Source organism: Eucyclogobius newberryi, unplaced genomic scaffold, assembly GCF_026437365.1.
Source record: "Eucyclogobius newberryi isolate DKJ021-1_F unplaced genomic scaffold, fEucNew1.0.hap1 SCAF_429, whole genome shotgun sequence".
Lineage (NCBI taxonomy): Eukaryota > Metazoa > Chordata > Actinopteri > Gobiiformes > Gobiidae > Eucyclogobius > Eucyclogobius newberryi.
In genome coordinates, this window is record NW_027316089.1 from 94 (window position 1) to 27,801 (window position 27,708).

General features: G+C 52.1%; 1 protein-coding gene across 1 annotated transcript; it reads right to left on the reverse strand.

Moving 5' to 3' along the window:
* Positions 1-850: 850 nt before the first annotated feature.
* On the reverse strand, positions 851-27,148 carry LOC140379593 (A-kinase anchor protein 6-like; the record flags this gene model as incomplete). Its single annotated transcript, XM_072464275.1, has 3 exons — positions 26,975-27,148; positions 26,766-26,912; positions 851-1,090 (listed from the first exon to the last, which is right to left on the reverse strand). Coding segments are annotated over exons 1-3 (561 nt in total), but the record flags the coding sequence as incomplete, so codon positions are not given.
* Positions 27,149-27,708: the final 560 nt, after the last annotated feature.

The window sequence follows — 27,708 nt, forward strand, 5'->3', positions numbered from 1 at the left end:
GAAGGTTCCGTCTGAGGCGAGCGTGTACACAGGCTCAACGTGTTGATTGGCAGCGCTGACAGTGACATATACGTGTTTGTGCTAATGTTCCATATGTTCTGCTTTGTGTGGCTCTTAACGCCGTTGTTAGCGCGCTCGCTAGTGCTGCTGCTGTCACTCACACCGCGGGGCTAAGCTAATCAGCGCAGCTAGCTCTTCTCTGTGTGACTCGGGCTGATTAAGATCCGGTTAGCGCCCCGCCGAGCTAAGGCTAACCGCTGTTCTCTTATAGCGTCTGTCTATAGCGTGGCCTCGTTAGCTTCAACACAAATGTATTTTTAGATGTAACGGAGGAAGTTCCACAAGATCAGAGACTCTGGATGTGTCTGACAAAGTTCAGAACAAGTGGCTAAATCAGGGCTAATTTATGGCTCGATTTAGCTTTGAGTCTGGATTTAGCTTGATATAAATCAATCAAGTTTTGACAAAAATACAGTTCTTTTTTGTCTGTCTAGAGCCCCACAAACACTTTCATCTGGGCTCGTGTGGCAGATGTTCAGTGAAGACACTTAGCTCAGGATTTATGCTCCTTATAGATTATTTACATCTGTAAAACTAACAATGAAACGAAACAAGATCTTTAAGTTGAAGGTCGTGTCCTCAGAGGGAGTCAAAGATCAAAGCAGAACGACCTCCTTCATACAATGTCTGGAGGTCGTTCTGCTGACGCTTCCTCAGGAGCCTCCTCAGGAGCCTCCTCAGGAGCTTCCTCAGTAGCCTCCTCAGGAGCCTCCTCAGGAGCTTCCTCAGGAGCTTCCTGTTCTAGTACTGTTCTTCACACAAAGACAAAGACATTTCCGGGCGTGGTCACCTTAAAGCTCCGCAGCTGCTCCGCCGGCTCCTTGTCGTTCCTCAGACACGAGTTGAAGATGAGCAGCTCCGTGTCGCGCAGCCACGACTTCAGCTCTTTGATCCTGGACTCGAGCTGCTCCAGGAGGGACGTGGTGAGAGGAGACAGGACGCAGCGCCCCGAGGACGCCACGGGGGCAGCAGAGAGCAGGGAGGGACATGTGGCCACGCGCGAGGGAGTAGAGTGAGTGCTGAGCAGCTTCTGAGGAGACAAAGGAGACACTGAGGAGACACTGAGGAGACACAGAAGAGACACAGAGGACAAACGCTTGTATTGAGTGTCTGCGTCCTGAAGCAGACGCTCATGTTCTTAAGGATCATCTCAAAAAGTCGCCTCAAAAGACTAAAAAACAAATATCTGGCGTCACATTTTACTTGATGCAGTTGATAAAACGATAGTAGCTTGATGGACGATAGTAGCTTGATGGACGATGGACGATAGTAGCTTGATGGACGATAGTAGCTTGATGGACGATAGTAGCTTGATAGACGATGGACGATAGTAGCTTGATGAACGATAGTAGCTTGATGGACGATAGTAGCTTGATGGACGATGGTAGCTTGATGGACGATGGTAGCTTGATGGACGATAGTAGCTTGATGGACAATGGTAGCTTGATCGACGATAGTAGCTTGATGGACGATAGTAGCTTGATGGACGATGGTAGCTTGATGGACGATGGTAGCTTGATGGACGATAGTAGCTTGATGGACAATGGTAGCTTGATCGACGATAGTAGCTTGATGGACGATAGTAGCTTGATGGACGATGGTAGCTTGATGGACGATAGTAGCTTGATGGACGATGGACGATAGTAGCTTGATGGACGATAGTAGCTTGATGGACAATAGTAGCTTGATGGACGATAGTAGCTTGATGGACGATGGACGATAGTAGCTTGATGGACGATAGTAGCTTGATGGACGATAGTAGCTTGATGGACGATGGTAGCTTGATGGACGATGGTAGCTTGATGGATGATTGTAGCTTGATGGACGATAGTAGCTTGATGGACGATAGTAGCTTGATGGACGATGGACGATAGTAGCTTGATGGACGATAGTAGCTTGATGGACGATAGTAGCTTGATGGACGATAGTAGCTTGATGGACGATGGTAGCTTGATGGACGATGGTAGCTTGATGGACGATAGTAGCTTGATGGACGATGGGAGCTTGATGGACGATATTAGCTTGATGGACGATATTAGCTTGATGGACCTGGCTCACCTCTGGTCCCTGAACATCCTTTGTATGTTTCTCAGTAGAAGTTCTGAGCATCAGGTCTGACAGGAGGTTCTCCTGAAGTGGAGAACCTCCTGTCTCAGACTGACTTAGAGAGAACCTCATGTTTCTGTGTTTAGACCTTAGACATGTGAGAATGACAGAAGCAGAACACGTGCTTTCATCTCAGTGAGAATGGCACGTCTTCTGTGGTTTGTGTTGGTTCTTCTTCCTCGTGTGCACACGTCTCTACAGTGGAACCTCTTGTTCTTTGCTGTGACGCGTCCTGACGCAAAAAAAGCTTTTCCAACGTTTCTGCACCAGCTGCGCTGGCGACAGCGATGCCCGCCCCGCCCCGCTTCGCCCCCGCCCCGCTCCGCCCCGCTCCGCCCCACTCCCGCCCCGCTCCCGCCCTGCTCCGTTCCGCCCCCGCCCCGTACCGCTCCCGCCCCACCCCGCTCCCGTCCCGCTCCCGTCCCGCTCCCATCCCACGGCCCATGTAGTACCCTTACACACATGTAGTACCCTTACACACATGTAGTACTCTTACACACATGTAGTACCCTTACACACATGTAGTACTCTTACACACATGTAGTACTCTTACACACATGTAGTACTCTTACACACATGTAGTACCCTTACACACATGTAGTACTCTTACACACATGTAGTACCCTTACACACATGTAGTACTCTTACACACATGTAGTACTCTTACACGCATGTAGTACTCTTACACGCATGTAGTACTCTTACACACATGTAGTACTCTTACACACATGTAGTACTCTTACACGCATGTAGTACTCTTACACACATGTAGTACTCTTACACACATGTAGTACTCTTACACACATGTAGTACTCTTACACACATGTAGTACTCTTACACACATGTAGTATCCTTACACACATGTAGTACTCTTACACGCATGTAGTACTCTTACACGCATGTAGTACTCTTACACGCATGTAGTACCCTTACACACATGTAGTACTCTTACACACATGTAGTACTCTTACACACATGTAGTACTCTTACACACATGTAGTACCCTTACACACATGTAGTACTCTTACACGCATGTAGTACCCTTACACACATGTAGTACTCTTACACACATGTAGTACCCTTACACACATGTAGTACTCTTACACACATGTAGTACCCTTACACACATGTAGTACTCTTACACACATGTAGTACTCTTACACACATGTAGTACTCTTACACGCATGTAGTACTCTTACACACATGTAGTACTCTTACACGCATGTAGTACTTTTACACACATGTAGTACTCTTACACACATGTAGTACCCTTACACACATGTAGTACTCTTACACACATGTAGTACTCTTACACACATGTAGTACTCTTACACACATGTAGTATCCTTACACACATGTAGTACTCTTACACGCATGTAGTACTCTTACACGCATGTAGTACTCTTACACGCATGTAGTACTCTTACACACATGTAGTACTCTTACACACATGTAGTACTATTACACACATGTAGTACCCTTACACACATGTAGTACTCTTACACACATGTAGTACTCTTACACACATGTAGTACCCTTACACACATGTAGTACCCTTACACACATGTAGTACTCTTACACACATGTAGTACTCTTACACACATGTAGTACTCTTACACACATGTAGTACCCTTACACACATGTAGTACTCTTACACACATGTAGTACTCTTACACACATGTAGTACCCTTACACACATGTAGTACCCTTACACACATGTAGTACTCTTACACACATGTAGTACCCTTACACACATGTAGTACCCTTACACACATGTAGTACTCTTACACACATGTAGTACTCTTACACACATGTAGTACTCTTACACACATGTAGTACTCTTACACACATGTAGTACCCTTACACACATGTAGTACCCTTACACACATGTAGTACTCTTACACACATGTAGTACTCTTACACACATGTAGTACTGCAGACACTCTAATATTCAGTGGTTGCTGCTGTTTTGTCTTGAAAAAAAGTAAAACTATTGGGCGAAGACAAAAGCCTCAAGTGTTTCCTGGCGGCGCGCATATGGCCCTATCCCGCGCTCTCCCGCCGTTTTCCCGCCGCTCTCCGCCTCCAAAACGCTCCGTCGTCTCTGTGATTGTCGTAATGAGCGTCTGATGAAGCTAAAGTCGTGTTTTCGCTTCTTTCACGGGAGAATCTCGAACGCAGCGGCAGATAATTCACCCTCGACAACAAGTCTGACAACGCGGCTCCAAACAAAGTGTTTAGAGACAACAACAGGAGAGGGAGGTGAAGAGAGAGGGAGGTGAAGAGAGAGGGAGGTGAAGAGAGAGGGAGGTGAAGAGAGAGGGAGGTGAAGAGAGAGGGAGGTGAAGAGAGAGGGAGGTGAAGAGAGAGAGGAGGTGAAGAGAGAGGGAGGTGAAGAGAGAGAGGAGGTGAAGAGAGAGGGAGGTGAAGAGAGAGGGAGGTGAAGAGAGAGGGAGGTGAAGAGAGAGGGAGGTGAAGAGAGAGGGAGGTGAAGAGAGAGGGAGGTGAAGAGAGAGGGAGGTGAAGAGAGAGAGGAGGTGAAGAGAGAGGGAGGTGAAGAGAGAGAGGAGGTGAAGAGAGAGGGAGGTGAAGAGAGAGGGAGGTGAAGAGAGAGGGAGGTGAAGAGAGAGGGAGGTGAAGAGAGAGGGAGGTGAAGAGAGAGAGGAGGTGAAGAGAGAGGGAGGTGAAGAGAGAGGGAGGTGAAGAGAGAGGGAGGTGAAGAGAGAGGGAGGTGAAGAGAGAGAGGAGGTGAAGAGAGAGGGAGGTGAAGAGAGAGGGAGGTGAAGAGAGAGGGAGGTGAAGAGAGAGGAGGTGAAGAGAGAGGGAGGTGAAGAGAGAGGGAGGTGAAGGAGGTGAAGAGAGAGGGAGGTGACGAGAGAGAGGAGGTGAAGAGAGAGGGAGGTGAAGAGAGAGGGAGGTGAAGAGAGAGGGAGGTGAAGAGAGAGAGGAGGTGAAGAGAGAGGGAGGTGAAGAGAGAGGGAGATGAAGAGAGAGGGAGGTGAAGAGAGAGGGAGGTGAAGAGAGAGAGGAAGTGAAGAGAGAGGGAGGTGAAGAGAGAGGGAGGTGAAGAGAGAGAGGAGGTGAAGAGAGAGGGAGGTGAAGAGAGAGAGGAGGTGAAGAGAGAGGGAGGTGAAGAGAGAGGGAGGTGAAGAGAGAGAGGAGGTGAAGAGAGAGGGAGGTGAAGAGAGAGAGGAGGTGAAGAGCGAGGGAGGTGAAGAGAGAGGGAGGTGAAGAGAGAGAGGAGGTGAAGAGAGAGGGAGGTGAAGAGAGAGGGAGGTGAAGAGAGAGGGAGGTGAAGAGAGAGGGAGGTGAAGAGAGAGGGAGGTGAAGAGAGAGAGGAAGTGAAGAGAGAGGGAGGTGAAGAGAGAGGGAGGTGAAGAGAGAGGGAGGTGAAGAGAGAGGGAGGTGAAGAGAGAGGGAGGTGAAGAGAGAGGGAGGTGAAGAGAGAGAGGAGGTGAAGAGAGAGGGAGGTGAAGAGAGAGAGGAGGTCTCCTGGTGCTTGTCTCCAGCTCGTTGCTTGTTCTCCTGGTGCTTGTCTCCAGCTCGTTGCTTGTTCTCCACGCGCTCATCTCCAGCTCGTTGCTTGTTCTCCTGATGCTTGTCTCCAGCTCGTTGCTTGTTCTGCAGGTGCTTGTTCTCCAGCTCTTTGTGTGTTCTCCAGGCGCTCATCTCCAGCTCTTTGCTTGTTCTCCTGATGCTTGTCTCCAGCTCGTTGCTTGTTCTGCAGGTGCTTGTTCTCCAGCTCTTTGTGTGTTCTCCAGGCGCTCATCTCCAGCTCGTTGCTTGTTCTCCTGATGCTTGTTCTCCAGGTGCTTGTTCTCCAGCTCGTTGCTTGTTCTCCACGCGCTCATCTCCAGCTCGTTGCTTGTTCTCCTGATGCTTGTCTCCAGCTCGTTGCTTGTTCTGCAGGTGCTTGTTCTCCAGCTCTTTGTGTGTTCTCAGGCGCTCATCTCCAGCTCGTTGCTTGTTCTCCTGATGCTTGTCTCCAGCTCGTTGCTTGTTCTGCAGGTGCTTGTTCTCCAGCTCTTTGTGTGTTCTCCAGGCGCTCATCTCCAGCTCGTTGCTTGTTCTCCTGATGCTTGTTCTCCAGGTGCTTGTTCTCCAGCTCGTTGCTTGTTCTCCACGCGCTCATCTCCAGCTCGTTGCTTGTTCTCCTGATGCTTGTCTCCAGCTCGTTGCTTGTTCTGCAGGTGCTTGTTCTCCAGCTCTTTGTGTGTTCTCAGGCGCTCATCTCCAGCTCGTTGCTTGTTCTCCTGATGCTTGTCTCCAGCTCGTTGCTTGTTCTGCAGGTGCTTGTTCTCCAGCTCTTTGTGTGTTCTCCAGGTGCTCATCTCCAGCTCGTTGCTTGTTCTCCTGATGCTTGTTCTCCAGGTGCTTGTTCTCCAGCTCGTTGCTTGTTCTCCACGCGCTCATCTCCAGCTCGTTGTGTGTTCTCCTGGTGCTTGTCTCCAGCTCGTTGCTTGTTCTCCTGGTGCTTGTTCTCCAGCTCGTTGCTTGTTCTCCTGATGCTTGTCTCCAGCTCGTTGCTTGTTCTGCAGGTGCTTGTTCTCCAGCTCTTTGTGTGTTCTCCAGGCGCTCATCTCCAGCTCGTTGCTTGTTCTCCTGATGCTTGTTCTCCTGATGCTTGTTCTCCAGGTGCTTGTTCTCCAGCTCGTTGCTTGTTCTCCAGGTGCTCGTCTCCAGCTCCTTGCTTGTTCTCCTCGCTCTCTGGGGGCCCCTCTCATTATCGGGCTCTGCTCCTCACATCTGCTCACACTGATCACTGCGTCGCGGTGAAATGAAGACACGACAGAAACAGAAGCAAACCGAGAGAGAGCGTGCAACGAACCACGGCCAACATCTGCTGCAATCAAACAACTTTCACTTCGCTTTTCATTTGCAAACTTTAATGATGTAGAAAGACGACAGGCGGAAGAGGAGGAGGGAACTACATAGACCATGATGCTTTGCTCCGTTTCAGCGCGAAAGCAGGAAGTGTCTAAACTCTGTCCTCATTGGGTCTAAATTGAGCCTGATTTCCTGGTTTAGTCCTATTTTAGATGTAGAGAACGTGCAACAGGTGGCAAAGGCGGTTAGCGCTCTTGCCTCCCAAGAAGGAGATCGTGGGTTCGATTCCCGGACCAGACCAACATCACATGATCTCTCTGGGTGGAGTTTGCATGTTCTCCCCGTGTTACTGTGGGTTCTCTCCAGGTTCTCCGGCTCCTCCCACCGTCCAAAGACAAGCATGTGTTAGGGAAGACTCTAAAAACTCTAGGCGTGACTCTAAATTGGCCCTAGTGAATGAATGTGAGAGTGAACTGTCTGTGATGTCTATGTCTCTGTGTTGGCCCCGTGACAAGTTGGCCACTGTCCAGGATGTACCCCGCCTAAGGCCCGAAGTCACTGGGATAGGCTCCAGTCACCCGCGACCCCGAAAGGGAACAAGCGGTAGAAAATGGATGGATGGAGAACGTGCAACAACCAAGGTCTGAACGAGGCTTCATAAGAGCAGGACGAGGACCTTCTCTTTAATTAGACTTCATTGTTAACGAGCTGCTAACGACGTGTGTATTTTCTCCTGTCGCTCCTGTTGCTGCTGTTGCTCCTGCTGTCGCTCCTGTTGCTCCTGCTGTTGCTCCTGCTGTCGCTCCTGTTGCTCCTGCTGTCGCTCCTGTTGCTCCTGCTGTTGCTCCTGCTGTCGCTCCTGTTGCTCCTGCTGTTGCTCCTGCTGTCGCTCCTGTTGCTCCTGCTGTTGCTCCTGCTGTCGCTCCTGTTGCTCCTGCTGTCGCTCCTGCTGTCGCTCCTGTTGCTCCTGCTGTCGCTCCTGTTGCTCCTGCTGTTGCTCCTGCTGTCGCTCCTGTTGCTCCTGCTGTCGCTCCTGCTGTCGCTCCTGTCGCTCCTGCTGTCGCTCCTGCTGTCGCTCCTGCTGTCGCTCCTGTTGCTCCTGCTGTCGCTCCTGCTGTCGCTCCTGTCGCTCCTGCTGTCGCTCCTGTCGCTCCTGCTGTCGCTCCTGTCGCTCCTGCTGTCGCTCCTGCTGTCGCTCCTGTCGCTCCTGTTGCTCCTGCTGTCGCTCCTGCTGTCGCTCCTGTTGCTCCTGCTGTCGCTCCTGTTGCTCCTGCTGTCGCTCCTGTTGCTCCTGCTGTCGCTCCTGTTGCTCCTGCTGTTGCTCCTGCTGTCGCTCCTGTTGCTCCTGCTGTCGCTCCTGTTGCTCCTGCTGTCGCTCCTGTTGCTCCTGCTGTCGCTCCTGTCGCTCCTGTTGCTCCTGCTGTCGCTCCTGCTGTCGCTCCTGTTGCTCCTGCTGTTGCTCCTGCTGTCGCTCCTGTTGCTCCTGCTGTCGCTCCTGCTGTCGCTCCTGTTGCTCCTGCTGTCGCTCCTGTTGCTCCTGCTGTTGCTCCTGCTGTCGCTCCTGTTGCTCCTGCTGTCGCTCCTGCTGTCGCTCCTGTCGCTCCTGCTGTCGCTCCTGTTGCTCCTGCTGTCGCTCCTGCTGTCGCTCCTGCTGTCGCTCCTGTTGCTCCTGCTGTCGCTCCTGCTGTCGCTCCTGTCGCTCCTGTCGCTCCTGCTGTCGCTCCTGCTGTCGCTCCTGTCGCTCCTGTTGCTCCTGCTGTCGCTCCTGCTGTCGCTCCTGTTGCTCCTGCTGTCGCTCCTGTTGCTCCTGCTGTCGCTCCTGTTGCTCCTGCTGTCGCTCCTGTTGCTCCTGCTGTCGCTCCTGTTGCTCCTGCTGTCGCTCCTGCTGTCGCTCCTGTTGCTCCTGCTGTCGCTCCTGTTGCTCCTGCTGTTGCTCCTGCTGTCGCTCCTGTTGCTCCTGCTGTCGCTCCTGCTGTCGCTCCTGTTGCTCCTGCTGTCGCTCCTGTTGCTCCTGCTGTTGCTCCTGCTGTCGCTCCTGTTGCTCCTGCTGTCGCTCCTGCTGTCGCTCCTGTTGCTCCTGCTGTCGCTCCTGTTGCTCCTGCTGTCGCTCCTGTTGCTCCTGCTGTCGCTCCTGTTGCTCCTGTTGCTCCTGCTGTTGCTCCTGCTGTCGCTCCTGTTGCTCCTGCTGTTGCTCCTGCTGTCGCTCCTGTTGCTCCTGCTGTCGCTCCTGTTGCTCCTGCTGTTGCTCCTGCTGTCGCTCCTGTTGCTCCTGCTGTTGCTCCTGCTGTCGCTCCTGTTGCTCCTGCTGTTGCTCCTGCTGTCGCTCCTGTTGCTCCTGCTGTCGCTCCTGCTGTCGCTCCTGTTGCTCCTGCTGTCGCTCCTGTTGCTCCTGCTGTTGCTCCTGCTGTCGCTCCTGTTGCTCCTGCTGTCGCTCCTGCTGTCGCTCCTGTCGCTCCTGCTGTCGCTCCTGCTGTCGCTCCTGCTGTCGCTCCTGTTGCTCCTGCTGTCGCTCCTGCTGTCGCTCCTGTCGCTCCTGCTGTCGCTCCTGTCGCTCCTGCTGTCGCTCCTGTCGCTCCTGCTGTCGCTCCTGCTGTCGCTCCTGTCGCTCCTGTTGCTCCTGCTGTCGCTCCTGCTGTCGCTCCTGTTGCTCCTGCTGTCGCTCCTGTTGCTCCTGCTGTCGCTCCTGTTGCTCCTGCTGTCGCTCCTGTTGCTCCTGCTGTTGCTCCTGCTGTCGCTCCTGTTGCTCCTGCTGTCGCTCCTGTTGCTCCTGCTGTCGCTCCTGTTGCTCCTGCTGTCGCTCCTGTCGCTCCTGTTGCTCCTGCTGTCGCTCCTGCTGTCGCTCCTGTTGCTCCTGCTGTTGCTCCTGCTGTCGCTCCTGTTGCTCCTGCTGTCGCTCCTGCTGTCGCTCCTGTTGCTCCTGCTGTCGCTCCTGTTGCTCCTGCTGTTGCTCCTGCTGTCGCTCCTGTTGCTCCTGCTGTCGCTCCTGCTGTCGCTCCTGTCGCTCCTGCTGTCGCTCCTGTTGCTCCTGCTGTCGCTCCTGCTGTCGCTCCTGCTGTCGCTCCTGTTGCTCCTGCTGTCGCTCCTGCTGTCGCTCCTGTCGCTCCTGTCGCTCCTGCTGTCGCTCCTGCTGTCGCTCCTGTCGCTCCTGTTGCTCCTGCTGTCGCTCCTGCTGTCGCTCCTGTTGCTCCTGCTGTCGCTCCTGTTGCTCCTGCTGTCGCTCCTGTTGCTCCTGCTGTCGCTCCTGTTGCTCCTGCTGTCGCTCCTGTTGCTCCTGCTGTCGCTCCTGCTGTCGCTCCTGTTGCTCCTGCTGTCGCTCCTGTTGCTCCTGCTGTTGCTCCTGCTGTCGCTCCTGTTGCTCCTGCTGTCGCTCCTGCTGTCGCTCCTGTTGCTCCTGCTGTCGCTCCTGTTGCTCCTGCTGTTGCTCCTGCTGTCGCTCCTGTTGCTCCTGCTGTCGCTCCTGCTGTCGCTCCTGTTGCTCCTGCTGTCGCTCCTGTTGCTCCTGCTGTCGCTCCTGCTGTCGCTCCTGCTGTCGCTCCTGTCGCTCCTGTTGCTCCTGCTGTCGCTCCTGTTGCTCCTGCTGTCGCTCCTGCTGTCGCTCCTGTTGCTCCTGCTGTTGCTCCTGCTGTCGCTCCTGTTGCTCCTGCTGTCGCTCCTGCTGTCGCTCCTGCTGTCGCTTCTGCTGTCGCTCCTGTTGCTCCTGCTGTCGCTCCTGCTGTCGCTCCTGTCGCTCCTGTCGCTCCTGCTGTCGCTCCTGTCGCTCCTGTCGCTCCTGTCGCTCCTGTTGCTCCTGCTGTCGCTCCTGCTGTCGCTCCTGTTGCTCCTGCTGTCGCTCCTGTTGCTCCTGCTGTCGCTCCTGTTGCTCCTGCTGTCGCTCCTGCTGTCGCTCCTGTTGCTCCTGCTGTCGCTCCTGTTGCTCCTGCTGTCGCTCCTGCTGTCGCTCCTGCTGTCGCTCCTGTTGCTCCTGCTGTCGCTCCTGCTGTCGCTCCTGTTGCTCCTGCTGTCGCTCCTGCTGTCGCTCCTGTTGCTCCTGCTGTCGCTCCTGTTGCTCCTGCTGTCGCTCCTGTTGCTCCTGCTGTTGCTCCTGCTGTCGCTCCTGTTGCTCCTGCTGTCGCTCCTGTTGCTCCTGCTGTCGCTCCTGTTGCTCCTGCTGTTGCTCCTGCTGTCGCTCCTGTTGCTCCTGCTGTCGCTCCTGTTGCTCCTGCTGTCGCTCCTGTTGCTCCTGCTGTCGCTCCTGTCGCTCCTGCTGTCGCTCCTGCTGTCGCTCCTGTCGCTCCTGCTGTCGCTCCTGTTGCTCCTGCTGTTGCTCCTGCTGTCGCTCCTGTTGCTCCTGCTGTCGCTCCTGTTGCTCCTGCTGTCGCTCCTGTTGCTCCTGCTGTTGCTCCTGCTGTCGCTCCTGTTGCTCCTGCTGTTGCTCCTGCTGTCGCTCCTGTTGCTCCTGCTGTCGCTCCTGCTGTCGCTCCTGTTGCTCCTGCTGTCGCTCCTGTTGCTCCTGCTGTTGCTCCTGCTGTCGCTCCTGTTGCTCCTGCTGTCGCTCCTGCTGTCGCTCCTGTCGCTCCTGCTGTCGCTCCTGTTGCTCCTGCTGTCGCTCCTGCTGTCGCTCCTGCTGTCGCTCCTGTTGCTCCTGCTGTCGCTCCTGCTGTCGCTCCTGTCGCTCCTGCTGTCGCTCCTGCTGTCGCTCCTGTCGCTCCTGTTGCTCCTGCTGTCGCTCCTGCTGTCGCTCCTGTTGCTCCTGCTGTCGCTCCTGTTGCTCCTGCTGTCGCTCCTGTTGCTCCTGCTGTCGCTCCTGTTGCTCCTGCTGTTGCTCCTGCTGTCGCTCCTGTTGCTCCTGCTGTCGCTCCTGTTGCTCCTGCTGTCGCTCCTGTTGCTCCTGCTGTCGCTCCTGTTGCTCCTGCTGTCGCTCCTGCTGTCGCTCCTGTTGCTCCTGCTGTTGCTCCTGCTGTCGCTCCTGTTGCTCCTGCTGTCGCTCCTGCTGTCGCTCCTGTTGCTCCTGCTGTCGCTCCTGTTGCTCCTGCTGTTGCTCCTGCTGTCGCTCCTGTTGCTCCTGCTGTCGCTCCTGCTGTCGCTCCTGTTGCTCCTGCTGTCGCTCCTGCTGTCGCTCCTGCTGTCGCTCCTGTTGCTCCTGCTGTCGCTCCTGTCGCTCCTGTCGCTCCTGCTGTCGCTCCTGCTGTCGCTCCTGTCGCTCCTGTTGCTCCTGCTGTCGCTCCTGCTGTCGCTCCTGTTGCTCCTGCTGTCGCTCCTGTTGCTCCTGCTGTCGCTCCTGTTGCTCCTGCTGTCGCTCCTGTTGCTCCTGCTGTCGCTCCTGCTGTTGCTCCTGCTGTCGCTCCTGCTGTCGCTCCTGTTGCTCCTGCTGTCGCTCCTGCTGTCGCTCCTGTTGCTCCTGCTGTCGCTCCTGTTGCTCCTGCTGTTGCTCCTGCTGTCGCTCCTGTTGCTCCTGCTGTCGCTCCTGCTGTCGCTCCTGTTGCTCCTGCTGTCGCTCCTGTTGCTCCTGCTGTTGCTCCTGCTGTCGCTCCTGTTGCTCCTGCTGTCGCTCCTGCTGTCGCTCCTGTTGCTCCTGCTGTCGCTCCTGTTGCTCCTGCTGTCGCTCCTGCTGTCGCTCCTGTTGCTCCTGCTGTCGCTCCTGTTGCTCCTGCTGTCGCTCCTGCTGTCGCTCCTGCTGTCGCTCCTGCTGTCGCTCCTGTTGCTCCTGCTGTTGCTCCTGCTGTCGCTCCTGTTGCTCCTGCTGTCGCTCCTGCTGTCGCTCCTGTCGCTCCTGCTGTCGCTCCTGTTGCTCCTGCTGTCGCTCCTGCTGTCGCTCCTGCTGTCGCTCCTGTTGCTCCTGCTGTCGCTCCTGCTGTCGCTCCTGTCGCTCCTGTCGCTCCTGCTGTCGCTCCTGTCGCTCCTGCTGTCGCTCCTGCTGTCGCTCCTGTCGCTCCTGTTGCTCCTGCTGTCGCTCCTGCTGTCGCTCCTGTTGCTCCTGCTGTCGCTCCTGTTGCTCCTGCTGTCGCTCCTGTTGCTCCTGCTGTCGCTCCTGCTGTCGCTCCTGTTGCTCCTGCTGTCGCTCCTGTTGCTCCTGCTGTCGCTCCTGCTGTCGCTCCTGTTGCTCCTGCTGTCGCTCCTGCTGTCGCTCCTGTTGCTCCTGCTGTCGCTCCTGCTGTCGCTCCTGTTGCTCCTGCTGTCGCTCCTGTTGCTCCTGCTGTCGCTCCTGTTGCTCCTGCTGTTGCTCCTGCTGTCGCTCCTGTTGCTCCTGCTGTCGCTCCTGTTGCTCCTGCTGTCGCTCCTGTTGCTCCTGCTGTTGCTCCTGCTGTCGCTCCTGTTGCTCCTGCTGTCGCTCCTGTTGCTCCTGCTGTCGCTCCTGTCGCTCCTGCTGTCGCTCCTGCTGTCGCTCCTGTCGCTCCTGCTGTCGCTCCTGTTGCTCCTGCTGTCGCTCCTGCTGTCGCTCCTGTTGCTCCTGCTGTCGCTCCTGTTGCTCCTGCTGTTGCTCCTGTTGCTCCTGCTGTTGCTCCTGCTGTCGCTCCTGTTGCTCCTGCTGTCGCTCCTGTTGCTCCTGCTGTCGCTCCTGTTGCTCCTGCTGTCGCTCCTGTCGCTCCTGCTGTCGCTCCTGTTGCTCCTGCTGTCGCTCCTGCTGTCGCTCCTGTTGCTCCTGTTGCTCCTGCTGTCGCTCCTGTCGCTCCTGCTGTCGCTCCTGCTGTCGCTCCTGCTGTCGCTCCTGCTGTCGCTCCTGTTGCTCCTGCTGTCGCTCCTGCTGTCGCTCCTGTTGCTCCTGCTGTCGCTCCTGCTGTCGCTCCTGTCGCTCCTGCTGTCGCTCCTGCTGTCGCTCCTGTCGCTCCTGTTGCTCCTGCTGTCGCTCCTGCTGTCGCTCCTGTTGCTCCTGCTGTCGCTCCTGTTGCTCCTGCTGTCGCTCCTGTTGCTCCTGCTGTCGCTCCTGCTGTCGCTCCTGTTGCTCCTGCTGTCGCTCCTGTTGCTCCTGCTGTCGCTCCTGTTGCTCCTGCTGTCACTCCTGCTGTCGCTCCTGCTGTCGCTCCTGCTGTCGCTCCTGTTGCTCCTGCTGTCGCTCCTGCTGTCGCTCCTGTTGCTCCTGCTGTCGCTCCTGTTGCTCCTGCTGTCGCTCCTGTTGCTCCTGCTGTCGCTCCTGCTGTCGCTCCTGTCGCTCCTGTCGCTCCTGCTGTCGCTCCTGTCGCTCCTGCTGTCGCTCCTGTTGCTCCTGCTGTCGCTCCTGCTGTCGCTCCTGCTGTCGCTCCTGCTGTTGCTCCTGCTGTCGCTCCTGTTGCTCCTGCTGTCGCTCCTGTTGCTCCTGCTGTCGCTCCTGTTGCTCCTGCTGTCGCTCCTGTTGCTCCTGCTGTTGCTCCTGCTGTCGCTCCTGTTGCTCCTGCTGTCGCTCCTGTCGCTCCTGCTGTCGCTCCTGTTGCTCCTGCTGTCGCTCCTGCTGTCGCTCCTGTTGCTCCTGCTGTCGCTCCTGCTGTCGCTCCTGTTGCTCCTGCTGTCGCTCCTGTTGCTCCTGCTGTTGCTCCTGCTGTCGCTCCTGTTGCTCCTGTTGTCGCTCCTGTTGCTCCTGCTGTCGCTCCTGTTGCTCCTGCTGTTGCTCCTGCTGTCGCTCCTGTTGCTCCTGCTGTCGCTCCTGTTGCTCCTGCTGTTGCTCCTGCTGTCGCTCCTGTTGCTCCTGCTGTTGCTCCTGCTGTCGCTCCTGTTGCTCCTGCTGTCGCTCCTGTTGCTCCTGCTGTTGCTCCTGCTGTCGCTCCTGTTGCTCCTGCTGTCGCTCCTGTTGCTCCTGCTGTCGCTCCTGCTGTCGCTCCTGTTGCTCCTGCTGTCGCTCCTGCTGTCGCTCCTGCTGTCGCTCCTGCTGTTGCTCCTGCTGTCGCTCCTGTTGCTCCTGCTGTCGCTCCTGTTGCTCCTGCTGTTGCTCCTGCTGTCGCTCCTGTTGCTCCTGCTGTCGCTCCTTTGTCGCTTTGTTTTCACACTCATCCTGTGTAATCACACGAGGCGGCGAGGGCAGCGATTACACATGACGCTTTGGTTTGGACGCGGAGCCGTAAACGCGGAGCCACGCGGCGACGGGTTCAGGACTCGGATTTAAGTTTAGGTGATTATGAGACGGTTAAAGACGAGAGAAATGAGAACTCCATCAGCGACACAGCGAGAGGAAAACGAGGGCGAGAAACAACTAAAGCTCTAAGGCGCCACTTTGGACTAAACCAGGACTAAACCAGGTCTAAACCAGGTCTAAACCAGGACTAAACCAGGTCTAAACCAGGTCTAAACCAGGACTAAACCAGGTCTAAACCAGGACTAAACCAGGACTAAACCAGGTCTAAACCAGGACTAAACCAGGTCTAAACCAAGTCTAAACCAGGCCTAAACCAGGACTAAACCAGGTCTAAACCAGGTCTAAACCAAGTCTAAACCAGGCCTAAACCAGGACTAAACCAGGTCTAAACCAGGTCTAAACCAAGTCTAAACCAAGTCTAAACCAGGCCTAAACCAGGTCTAAACCAGGACTAAACCAGGTCTAAACCAGGTCCAAACCAGGCCTAAACCAGGTCTAAACCAGGTCTAAACCAAGTCTAAACCAGGTCCAAACCAGGTCTAAACCAGGACTAAACCAGGTCTAAACCAGGTCCAAACCAGGTCTAAACCAGGTCTAAACCAAGTCTAAACCAAGTCTAAACCAGGCCTAAACCAGGTCTAAACCAGGTCCAAACCAGGCCTAAACCAGGTCTAAACCAAGTCTAAACCAGGTCCAAACCAGGTCTAAACCAGGACTAAACCAGGTCTAAACCAGGTCCAAACCAGGACTAAACCAGGTCTAAACCAGGACTAAACCAGGTCTAAACCAGGTCCAAACCAGGACTAAACCAGGACTAAACCAGGTCTAAACCAGGACTAAACCAGGACTAAACCAGGACTAAACCAGGACTAAACCAGGTCTAAACCAGGTCTAAACCAAGTCTAAACCAGGCCTAAACCAGGTCTAAACCAGGTCTAAACCAAGTCTAAACCAGGTCTAAAGCAGGACTAAACCTGGACTAAACCAAGTCTAAACCAGGCCTAAACCAGGTCCAAACCAGGTCTAAACCAGGTCTAAACCAAGTCTAAACCAGGCCTAAACCAGGTCTAAACCAGGACTAAACCAGGTCTAAACCAGGTCCAAACCAGGTCTAAACCAGGACTAAACCAGGTCTAAACCAGGACTAAATCAGGTCTAAACCAGGACTAAACCAGGTCTAAACCAGGTCCAAACCAGGTCTAAACCAGGTCTAAACCAGGTCTAAACCAGGTCTAAACCAAGTCTAAACCAGGTCCAAACCAGGTCTAAACCAGGACTAAACCAGGTCTAAACCAGGTCCAAACCAGGACTAAACCAGGACTAAACCAGGTCTAAACCAGGACTAAACCAGGACTAAACCAGGACTAAACCAGGTCTAAACCAGGACTAAACCAGGTCTAAACCAGGTCTAAACCAAGTCTAAACCAGGCCTAAACCAGGTCTAAACCAGGACTAAACCAGGTCTAAACCAAGTCTAAACCAGGTCTAAACCAGGTCCAAACCAGGACTAAACCAGGACTAAACCAGGTCTAAACCAGGACTAAACCAGGACTAAACCAGGACTAAACCAGGTCTAAACCAGGTCTAAACCAAGTCTAAACCAGGTCTAAAGCAGGACTAAACCTGGACTAAACCAGGACTAAACCAGGACTAAACCAGGACTAAACCAGGACTAAACCAGGTCTAAACCAGGACTAAACCAGGTCTAAACCAGGTCTAAACCAAGTCTAAACCAGGCCTAAACCAGGTCCAAACCAGGACTAAACCAGGTCTAAACCAAGTCTAAACCAGGTCTAAAGCAGGACTAAACCTGGACTAAACCAGGTCTAAACCAGGACTAAACCAGGTCTAAACCAGGTCTAAACCAGGACTAAATCAGGTCTAAACCAGGACTAAACCAGGTCTAAACCAGGTCCAAACCAGGTCTAAACCAGGTCTAAACCAAGTCTAAACCAGGTCTAAAGCAGGACTAAACCTGGACTAAACCAGGTCTAAACCAGGACTAAACCAGGTCTAAACCAGGTCTAAACCAGGTCCAAACCAGGACTAAACCAGGACTAAACCAGGACTAAACCAGGACTAAACCAGGACTAAACCAGGACTAAACCAGGTTCAAACCAGGACTAAACCAGGTCTAAACCAGGTCTAAACCAGGTCTAAACCAAGTCTAAACCAGGCCTAAACCAGGTCTAAACCAGGTCTAAACCAAGTCTAAACCAGGTCTAAAGCAGGACTAAACCTGGACTAAACCAAGTCTAAACCAGGCCTAAACCAGGTCCAAACCAGGTCTAAACCAGGTCCAAACCAGGTCTAAACCAGGACTAAACCAGGTCTAAACCAGGACTAAATCAGGTCTAAACCAGGACTAAACCAGGTCTAAACCAGGTCCAAACCAGGTCTAAACCAGGTCTAAACCAGGTCTAAACCAGGTCTAAACCAAGTCTAAACCAGGTCCAAACCAGGTCTAAACCAGGACTAAACCAGGTCTAAACCAGGTCCAAACCAGGACTAAACCAGGTCTAAACCAGGACTAAACCAGGTCTAAACCAGGACTAAACCAGGACTAAACCAGGACTAAACCAGGTCTAAACCAGGACTAAACCAGGTCTAAACCAGGTCTAAACCAAGTCTAAACCAGGCCTAAACCAGGTCTAAACCAGGACTAAACCAGGTCTAAACCAAGTCTAAACCAGGTATAAAGCAGGACTAAACCTGGACTAAACCAGGTCTAAACCAGGACTAAACCAGGTCTAAACCAGGTCCAAACCAGGACTAAACCAGGACTAAACCAGGTCTAAACCAGGACTAAACCAGGACTAAACCAGGACTAAACCAGGTCTAAACCAGGACTAAACCAGGTCTAAACCAGGTCTAAACCAAGTCTAAACCAGGCCTAAACCAGGTCTAAACCAGGACTAAACCAGGTCTAAACCAAGTCTAAACCAGGTCTAAACCAGGTCCAAACCAGGACTAAACCAGGACTAAACCAGGTCTAAACCAGGACTAAACCAGGACTAAACCAGGACTAAACCAGGTCTAAACCAGGTCTAAACCAAGTCTAAACCAGGTCTAAAGCAGGACTAAACCTGGACTAAACCAGGACTAAACCAGGACTAAACCAGGACTAAACCAGGACTAAACCAGGTCTAAACCAGGACTAAACCAGGTCTAAACCAGGTCTAAACCAAGTCTAAACCAGGCCTAAACCAGGTCCAAACCAGGACTAAACCAGGTCTAAACCAAGTCTAAACCAGGTCTAAAGCAGGACTAAACCTGGACTAAACCAGGTCTAAACCAGGACTAAACCAGGTCTAAACCAGGTCTAAACCAGGACTAAATCAGGTCTAAACCAGGACTAAACCAGGTCTAAACCAGGTCCAAACCAGGTCTAAACCAGGTCTAAACCAAGTCTAAACCAGGTCTAAAGCAGGACTAAACCTGGACTAAACCAGGTCTAAACCAGGACTAAACCAGGTCTAAACCAGGTCTAAACCAAGTCCAAACCAGGACTAAACCAGGACTAAACCAGGACTAAACCAGGACTAAACCAGGACTAAACCAGGTCTAAACCAGGTCTAAACCAAGTCTAAACCAGGCCTAAACCAGGTCTAAACCAGGTCTAAACCAAGTCTAAACCAGGTCTAAAGCAGGACTAAACCTGGACTAAACCAAGTCTAAACCAGGCCTAAACCAGGTCCAAACCAGGTCTAAACCAGGTCCAAACCAGGTCTAAACCAGGACTAAACCAGGTCTAAACCAGGACTAAATCAGGTCTAAACCAGGACTAAACCAGGTCTAAACCAGGTCCAAACCAGGTCTAAACCAGGTCTAAACCAGGTCTAAACCAGGTCTAAACCAAGTCTAAACCAGGTCCAAACCAGGTCTAAACCAGGACTAAACCAGGTCTAAACCAGGTCCAAACCAGGACTAAACCAGGTCTAAACCAGGACTAAACCAGGTCTAAACCAGGACTAAACCAGGACTAAACCAGGACTAAACCAGGTCTAAACCAGGACTAAACCAGGTCTAAACCAGGTCTAAACCAAGTCTAAACCAGGCCTAAACCAGGTCTAAACCAGGACTAAACCAGGTCTAAACCAAGTCTAAACCAGGTATAAAGCAGGACTAAACCTGGACTAAACCAGGTCTAAACCAGGACTAAACCAGGTCTAAACCAGGTCCAAACCAGGACTAAACCAGGACTAAACCAGGTCTAAACCAGGACTAAACCAGGACTAAACCAGGACTAAACCAGGTCTAAACCAGGACTAAACCAGGACTAAACCAGGACTAAACCAGGTCTAAACCAGGTCTAAACCAAGTCTAAACCAGGTCTAAAGCAGGACTAAACCTGGACTAAACCAGGACTAAACCAGGACTAAACCAGGACTAAACCAGGTCTAAACCAGGACTAAACCAGGTCTAAACCAGGTCTAAACCAAGTCTAAACCAGGCCTAAACCAGGTCCAAACCAGGACTAAACCAGGTCTAAACCAAGTCTAAACCAGGTCTAAAGCAGGACTAAACCTGGACTAAACCAGGTCTAAACCAGGACTAAACCAGGTCTAAACCAGGACTAAATCAGGTCTAAACCAGGACTAAACCAGGTCTAAACCAGGTCCAAACCAGGTCTAAACCAGGTCTAAACCAAGTCTAAACCAGGTCTAAAGCAGGACTAAACCTGGACTAAACCAGGTCTAAACCAGGACTAAACCAGGTCTAAACCAGGTCCAAACCAGGACTAAACCAGGACTAAACCAGGACTAAACCAGGACTAAACCAGGACTAAACTAGGACTAAACCAGGTCCAAACCAGGACTAAACCAGGTCTAAACCAGGTCTAAACCAAGTCTAAACCAGGCCTAAACCAGGTCTAAACCAGGTCTAAACCAAGTCTAAACCAGGTCTAAAGCAGGACTAAACCTGGACTAAACCAAGTCTAAACCAGGTCCAAACCAGGTCTAAACCAGGTCTAAACCAAGTCTAAACCAGGCCTAAACCAGGTCTAAACCAGGACTAAACCAGGTCTAAACCAGGTCCAAACCAGGCCTAAACCAGGTCTAAACCAGGTCTAAACCAAGTCTAAACCAGGTCCAAACCAAGTCTAAACCAGGACTAAACCAGGTCTAAACCAGGACTAAATCAGGTCTAAACCAGGACTAAACCAGGTCTAAACCAGGTCCAAACCAGGTCTAAACCAGGTCTAAACCAGGTCTAAACCAGGTCTAAACAAAGTCTAAACCAGGTCCAAACCAGGTCTAAACCAGGACTAAACCAGGTCTAAACCAGGTCCAAACCAGGACTAAACCAGGTCTAAACCAGGACTAAACCAGGTCGAAACCAGGACTAAACCAGGACTAAACCAGGACTAAACCAGGTCTAAACCACGACTAAACCAGGTCTAAACCAGGTCTAAACCAAGTCTAAACCAGGCCTAAACCAGGTCTAAACCAGGACTAAACCAGGTCTAAACCAAGTCTAAACCAGGTCTAAAGCAGGACTAAACCTGGACTAAACCAGGTCTAAACCAGGACTAAACCAGGTCTAAACCAGGTCCAAACCAGGACTAAACCAGGACTAAACCAGGTCTAAACCAGGACTAAACCAGGACTAAACCAGGACTAAACCAGGTCTAAACCAGGACTAAACCAGGTCTAAACCAGGTCTAAACCAAGTCTAAACCAGGTCTAAAGCAGGACTAAACCTGGACTAAACCAGGACTAAACCAGGACTAAACCAGGACTAAACCAGGACTAAACCAGGTCTAAACCAGGACTAAACCAGGTCTAAACCAGGTCTAAACCAAGTCTAAACCAGGCCTAAACCAGGTCCAAACCAGGACTAAACCAGGACTAAACCTGGACTAAACCAGGTCTAAACCAGGACTAAACCAGGTCTAAACCAGGTCCAAACCAGGACTAAACCAGGACTAAACCAGGTCTAAACCAGGACTAAACCAGGACTAAACCAGGACTAAACCAGGTCTAAACCAGGACTAAACCAGGACTAAACCAGGACTAAACCAGGTCTAAACCAGGTCTAAACCAAGTCTAAACCAGGTCTAAAGCAGGACTAAACCTGGACTAAACCAGGACTAAACCAGGACTAAACCAGGTCTAAACCAGGACTAAACCAGGACTAAACCAGGACTAAACCAGGTCTAAACCAGGACTAAACCAGGACTAAACCAGGACTAAACCAGGACTAAACCAGGACTAAACCAGGTCTAAACCAGGTCTAAACCAAGTCTAAACCAGGTCTAAAGCAGGACTAAACCTGGACTAAACCAGGACTAAACCTGGACTAAACCAGGACTAAACCAGGTCTAAACCAGGACTAAACCAGGACTAAACCAGGACTAACATACATTGTTAGATAAAGTGTGTTTTTTGCAAACAGAGAACTCTTGATACAAATGTGTGAATTTAAGTATTTATGTAAATGAGGACATTATGCATATATGTAAATGAAACGCCCTGTTTTAATTACATAGTCTGAATAATAGTGAATAATTAAATATGAGAATGTTATAAAATATATGTAAAACAAGTGCTTAACGTAGCAGAACTTATTAAGCAGCGGCAGAGTTCTACAAATGGCCTCGAGGTGGAGAAGGATTTAAAACTACAGTTCTCTTAAAATCATATTGTTTTAATTCAAACACGAGACGAAGGAGAACAACCAGAACAACCAGAACAACCAGAACAAACCAGAACAAACCAGAACAAACCAGAACAAACCAGAACAAACCAGAACAACCAGAACAACCAGAACAACCAGAACAAACCAGAACAACCAGAACAACCAGAACAACCAGAACAAACCAGAACAACCAGAACAACCAGAACAACCAGAACAAACCAGAACAAACCAGAACAACCAGAACAAACCAGAACAAACCAGAACAACCAGAACAAACCAGAACAACCAGAACAAACCAGAACAAACCAGAACAACCAGAACAACCAGAACAACCAGATCAACCAGAAGAACCAGAACAAACCAGAACAACCAGAACAACCAGAACAACCAGAACAAACTAGAACAACCAGAACAACCAGAACAAACCAGAACAAACCAGAACAAACCAGAACAACCAGAACAAACCAGAACAAACCAGAACAACAAGAAAAACCAGAACAAACCAGAACAACCAGAACAACCAGAACAAACCAGAACAAACCAGAACAACCAGAACAAACCAGACCAACCAGAACAACCAGAACAAACCAGAACAACAAGAAAAACCAGAACAACCAGAACAAACCAGAACAACCAGAACAACCAGAACAAACCAGAACAACAAGAAAAACCAGAACAACCAGAACAACCAGAACAAACCAGAACAACCAGAACAAACCAGAACAACCAGAACAACCAGAACAACCAGAACAAACCAGAACAACCCAGAACAACCAGAACAACCAGAACAAACCAGAACAACCAGAACAACCAGAACAAACCAGAACAACCAGAACAAACCAGAACAACCAGAACAACCAGAACAACCCAGAACAAACCAGAACAACCAGAACAAACCAGAACAACCAGAACAAACCAGAACAACCAGAACAACCAGAACAACCAGAACAACCAGAACAACCAGAACAACCCAGAACAAACCAGAACAACCCAGAACAACCCAGAACAAACCAGAACAACCAGAACAACCAGAACAACCAGAACAAACCAGAACAACAAGAAAAACCAGAACAACCAGAACAAACTAGAACAACCAGAACAACCAGAACAAACCAGAACAACCAGAACAACCAGAACAACCAGAACAAACCAGAACAAACCAGAACAACCAGAAGAACCAGAACAAACAGAACAAACTAGAACAACCAGAACAACCAGAGCAAACCAGAACAACCAGAACAACCAGAACAACCAGAACAACCCAGAACAAACCAGAACAACCAGAACAACCAGAACAACCAGAACAACCAGAACAAACCAGAACAACCAGAACAACCAGAACAAACCAGAACAACCAGAACAAACTAGAACAACCAGAACAACCAGAACAACCAGAACAACCAGAACAAACTAGAACAACCAGAACAACCAGAACAAACCAGAACAACCAGAACAACCAGAACAACCAGAACAACCAGAACAAACCAGAACAACCAGAACAAACCGGAACAACCAGAACAAACCAGAACAACCAGAACAACCCAGAACAAACCAGAACAAACCAGAACAAACCAGAACAACCAGAACAACCAGAACAACCAGAACAAACCAGAACAACTAGAACAACCAGAACAACCAGAACAACCCAGAACAACCAGAACAAACCGGAACAACCAGAACAAACCAGAACAACCAGAACAACCCAGAACAAACCAGAACAAACCAGAACAAACCAGAACAACCAGAACAACCAGAACAACCAGAACAAACCAGAACAACCAGAACAACCAGAACAACCAGAACAAACCAGAACAACCAGAACAACCAGAACAACCAGAACAAACCAGAACAAACCAGAACAACCAGAACAACCAGAACAACCAGAACAAACCAGAACAACCAGAACAACCAGAACAACCAGAACAAACCAGAACAACCAGAACAAACCAGAACAACCAGAACAAACCAGAACAACCAGAACAACCAGAACAAACCAGAACAACCAGAACAACCAGAACAACCAGAACAAACCAGAACAACCAGAACAAACCAGAACAACCAGAACAAACCAGAACAAACCAGAACAACCAGAACAACCAGAACAACCAGAACAAACCAGAACAACCAGAACAAACCAGAACAACCAGAACAAACCAGAACAACCAGAACAACCAGAACAACCAGAACAAACAGACTCAGAACCATCAATAAGAGAAATGTTTGACCATCGACAGCTTCGGCTTCAGGACAAATGAAAGTGCAACAACGTGTTGTGAAAACGTTTGTAGATTTCATGATTTTATTGCAGAATTATGATTATTACTGACAGTGACATGATGATTGAGAGTCCAAATCATGGGGTAAATGCTCCAGGAGGATCTCGTGAGGTCTTTTACCCACCAGAAGATCTAATACTGAGGAGCGCTGGCTCTAGTCCGGGAGACAGCTGAACATTCCACCACAGAAAACGTGACAGATAAAGTGAAAGAGACATTTTGGTATGACAGATGAGGAATGGGAACATGAACATGGACATGGACACGGACACGGACACGAACACGGACACGGACACGGACACGGACAAGGACACGGACAAGGACACGGACACGAACACGGACATGGACACGAACACAAACATGGACATGGACATGAACATGAACATGGACACGAACACAAACACAAACACAGACACGGACACGGACACGGACACGGACACGGACACGGACACGAACATGGACACGGACACGGACACGGACACGAACATGAACATGGACATGGACATGGACACGGACACGAACACGAACACGGACATGGACATGGACACGAACACAAACACAAACACGGACACGGACACGGACACGAACACGAACATGAACATGGACACGAACACGGACACGGACACGAACATGAACATGAACATGAACATGAACATGGACACGAACACGGACACGGACACGGACATGGGCATGGACATGGGCATGGGCATGGACATGAAGTGCCCACTATTCACAAGAAAAACACTGCGGCCCATCGCGTGTTCAGGACAGGCCATCATGAGTTTGGGACGCCCCATCGCGTGTTTGGGACGGCCCATTGCGTGTTCGGCATGTGCGGGACGGCCCAACGCGTGTTCGGGACGGCCCATGGCGTGTTTGGGACGCCCCTTCGCGTGTTTAGGACGGCCCATCGCGTGTTCGGCGTGTTCGGGTATGACAGATGAGGAATGGGAACATGAACATGGACATGGACACAGACAAGGACACGGACACGAACACGAACACGAACACGAACACGGACATGGGCATGGACATGGGCATGAACATGAACACGGACATGAACATGGACATGGACACGAACACGAACACAAACATGGACATGGACATGAACATGAACATGGACATGGACACAAACATGGACATGGACATGGACATGGACATGAACATGGACATGGACACGAACACAAACACAAACACGGACATGGACATGGACATGAACATGAACATGAACATGGGCATGGACATGGACATGGACATGGACATGAACATGAACATGAACATGGACATGGGCATGGGCATGGACATGGACATGGGCATGGGCATGGACATGGACATGGACATGGACATGGACATGGGCATGGACATGGACATGGACATGGACATGGGCATGGACATGAAGTGCCCACTATTCACAAGAAAAACACTGCGGCCCATCGCGTGTTCAGGACAGGCCATCATGAGTTTGGGACGCCCCATCGCGTGTTTGGCACGGCCCATTGCGTGTTCGGCATGTGCGGGACGGCCCAACGCGTGTTTGGGACGGCCCATGGCGTGTTTAGGACGGCCCATCGCGTGTTCAGCGTGTTCGGGACGGCCCATCGCGTGTTCGGCGTGTTTGGGACGGCCCATCGCGTGTTCGGGACGGCCCATCGCGTGTTCGGCGTGTTTGGGACGGCCCATCACGTGTTTGGGACGGCCCATTGCGTGTTCGGGACGGCCTATCGCGTGTGCGGGATGGCCCATCGCGTGTTCGGCATGTTTGGGACGGCCCATCGCGTGTTTGGGATGGCCCATCGCGTGTTCGGCGTGTTTGGGACGGCCCATCACGTGTTTGGGACGGCCCATCGCGTGTTCGGTGTGTTTGGGACGGCCCATCACGTGTTTGGGATGGCTCATTGCGTGTTTGGGATGGCCCATCACGTGTTTGGGATGGCCCATTGCGTGTTCGGGACGGCCCATCACGTGTTTGGGATGGCCCATTGCGTGTTTGGGATGGCCCATCACGTGTTTGGGATGGCCCATTGCGTGTTCGGGACGGCCCATCGCGTGTTCGGCGTGTTTGGGACGGCCCATCACGTGTTTGGGACGGCCCATTGCGTGTTCGGGACGGCCTATCGCGTGTGCGGGATGGCCCATCGCGTGTTCGGCATGTTTGGGACGGCCCATCGCGTGTTTGGGATGGCCCATCGCGTGTTCGGCGTGTTTGGGACGGCCCATCACGTGTTTGGGACGGCCCATCGCGTGTTCGGTGTGTTTGGGACGGCCCATCACGTGTTTGGGATGGCTCATTGCGTGTTTGGGATGGCCCATCACGTGTTTGGGATGGCCCATTGCGTGTTCGGGACGGCCCATCACGTGTTTGGGATGGCCCATTGCGTGTTTGGGATGGCCCATCACGTGTTTGGGATGGCCCATTGCGTGTTCGGGACGGCCCATCGCGTGTTCGGCGTGTTTGGGACGGCCCATCACGTGTTCGGCGTGTTTGGGACGGCCCATCACGTGTTTGGGATGGCCCATTGCGTGTTCGGGACGGCCCATTGCGTGTTCGGTGTGTTTGGGACGGCCCATCACGTGTTTGGGATGGCCCATTGCGTGTTTGGGACGGCCCATCACGTGTTTGGGATGGCCCATTGCATGTTCGGGACGGCCAATCGCGTGTTCGGAACTGGAGATACTGCCATAGTAACATCACCATCAAATACCAGTTACTTCTGGTGTTACTGCGCGTCAAGTGAGATGGTCGCTGGTTCAAGCTTCACAACGGTGCTGCCATTGGGCCAAACACGTCTAAAGGCTTGAACCCCGTGCCCTCTGGTTAGTGGGTGTTGTCTCACCTTGATCTGGTCCCAGGTCTGGCTGAGCTCCTGGACCTTCTGGACCAGGTCTCGTGGAGGTTCGTTTCCGCTGCGTCTGAAGAGCTCGAGTCTGGACAGAAGAGCGCTCCTTTTGCTCTCCATCATCTGCAGCTCTTTGAGGGAACTCTGGACACAAGCACAGAGACACACACGTCTCACTCTGTCCACACTGTCCACTCTGACCACACTCTGAAGCCTGATCGCCACGGAGATAGAGGACTTCCTAAAACGCTCATCAGACTCGTCTTCATCTTAGGACCGAGCCTCTTCAGAACTACAGGCCTGGAAATAGTCCTGGCCATGGCCCTGGCCATGGCCAGGGCCATGGCCAGGGCCATGACCATGGCCCTGGCCATGGCCATGGTCATGGTCCTGGTCCTGGTCATGGTCCTGGTCCTGGTCATGGTCATGGTCATGGTCCTGGTTTATTGGAGAACGGGGAAATGAGATGTAAAAACACAAATATATGTTAGAGATATTGAAGTGTCAAACTCTGATGTAGAGTTTAGAGTTAGAGTGAAACTTTCCTCTTCTCGTGAAACAGAAAAACATCAACAGACTTTATTGTTATTAGTGTGGAATGTGTGGAATGCGGTGAAAGAACAAAGGCGAGTTCCCAGTGGGTTTGCAGCTCCTTCACGTGAACCTCTTCCTCTAAACGGAGCCGCCTCGTGTTTGTGGCGTTCTCCAGTCGCACATGAAAAGAACGCCGCCGCCGCCACCGCTCTCCGTGACTCTGAGACGCTGAATGTCTCTCCCGCTTCAAACGTTTGTGGCGGAGCGATCGTGAACGCCTCCACCTCGTGTGAACGCCTCCACCTCGTGTGAACGCCTCCACCTCGTGTGAACGCCTCCACCTCGTGAAAACGGCGCTCTCGCTCTGTGGTTCTGCTGCGGCGAATCCCTCAGAAACAAACCTGGA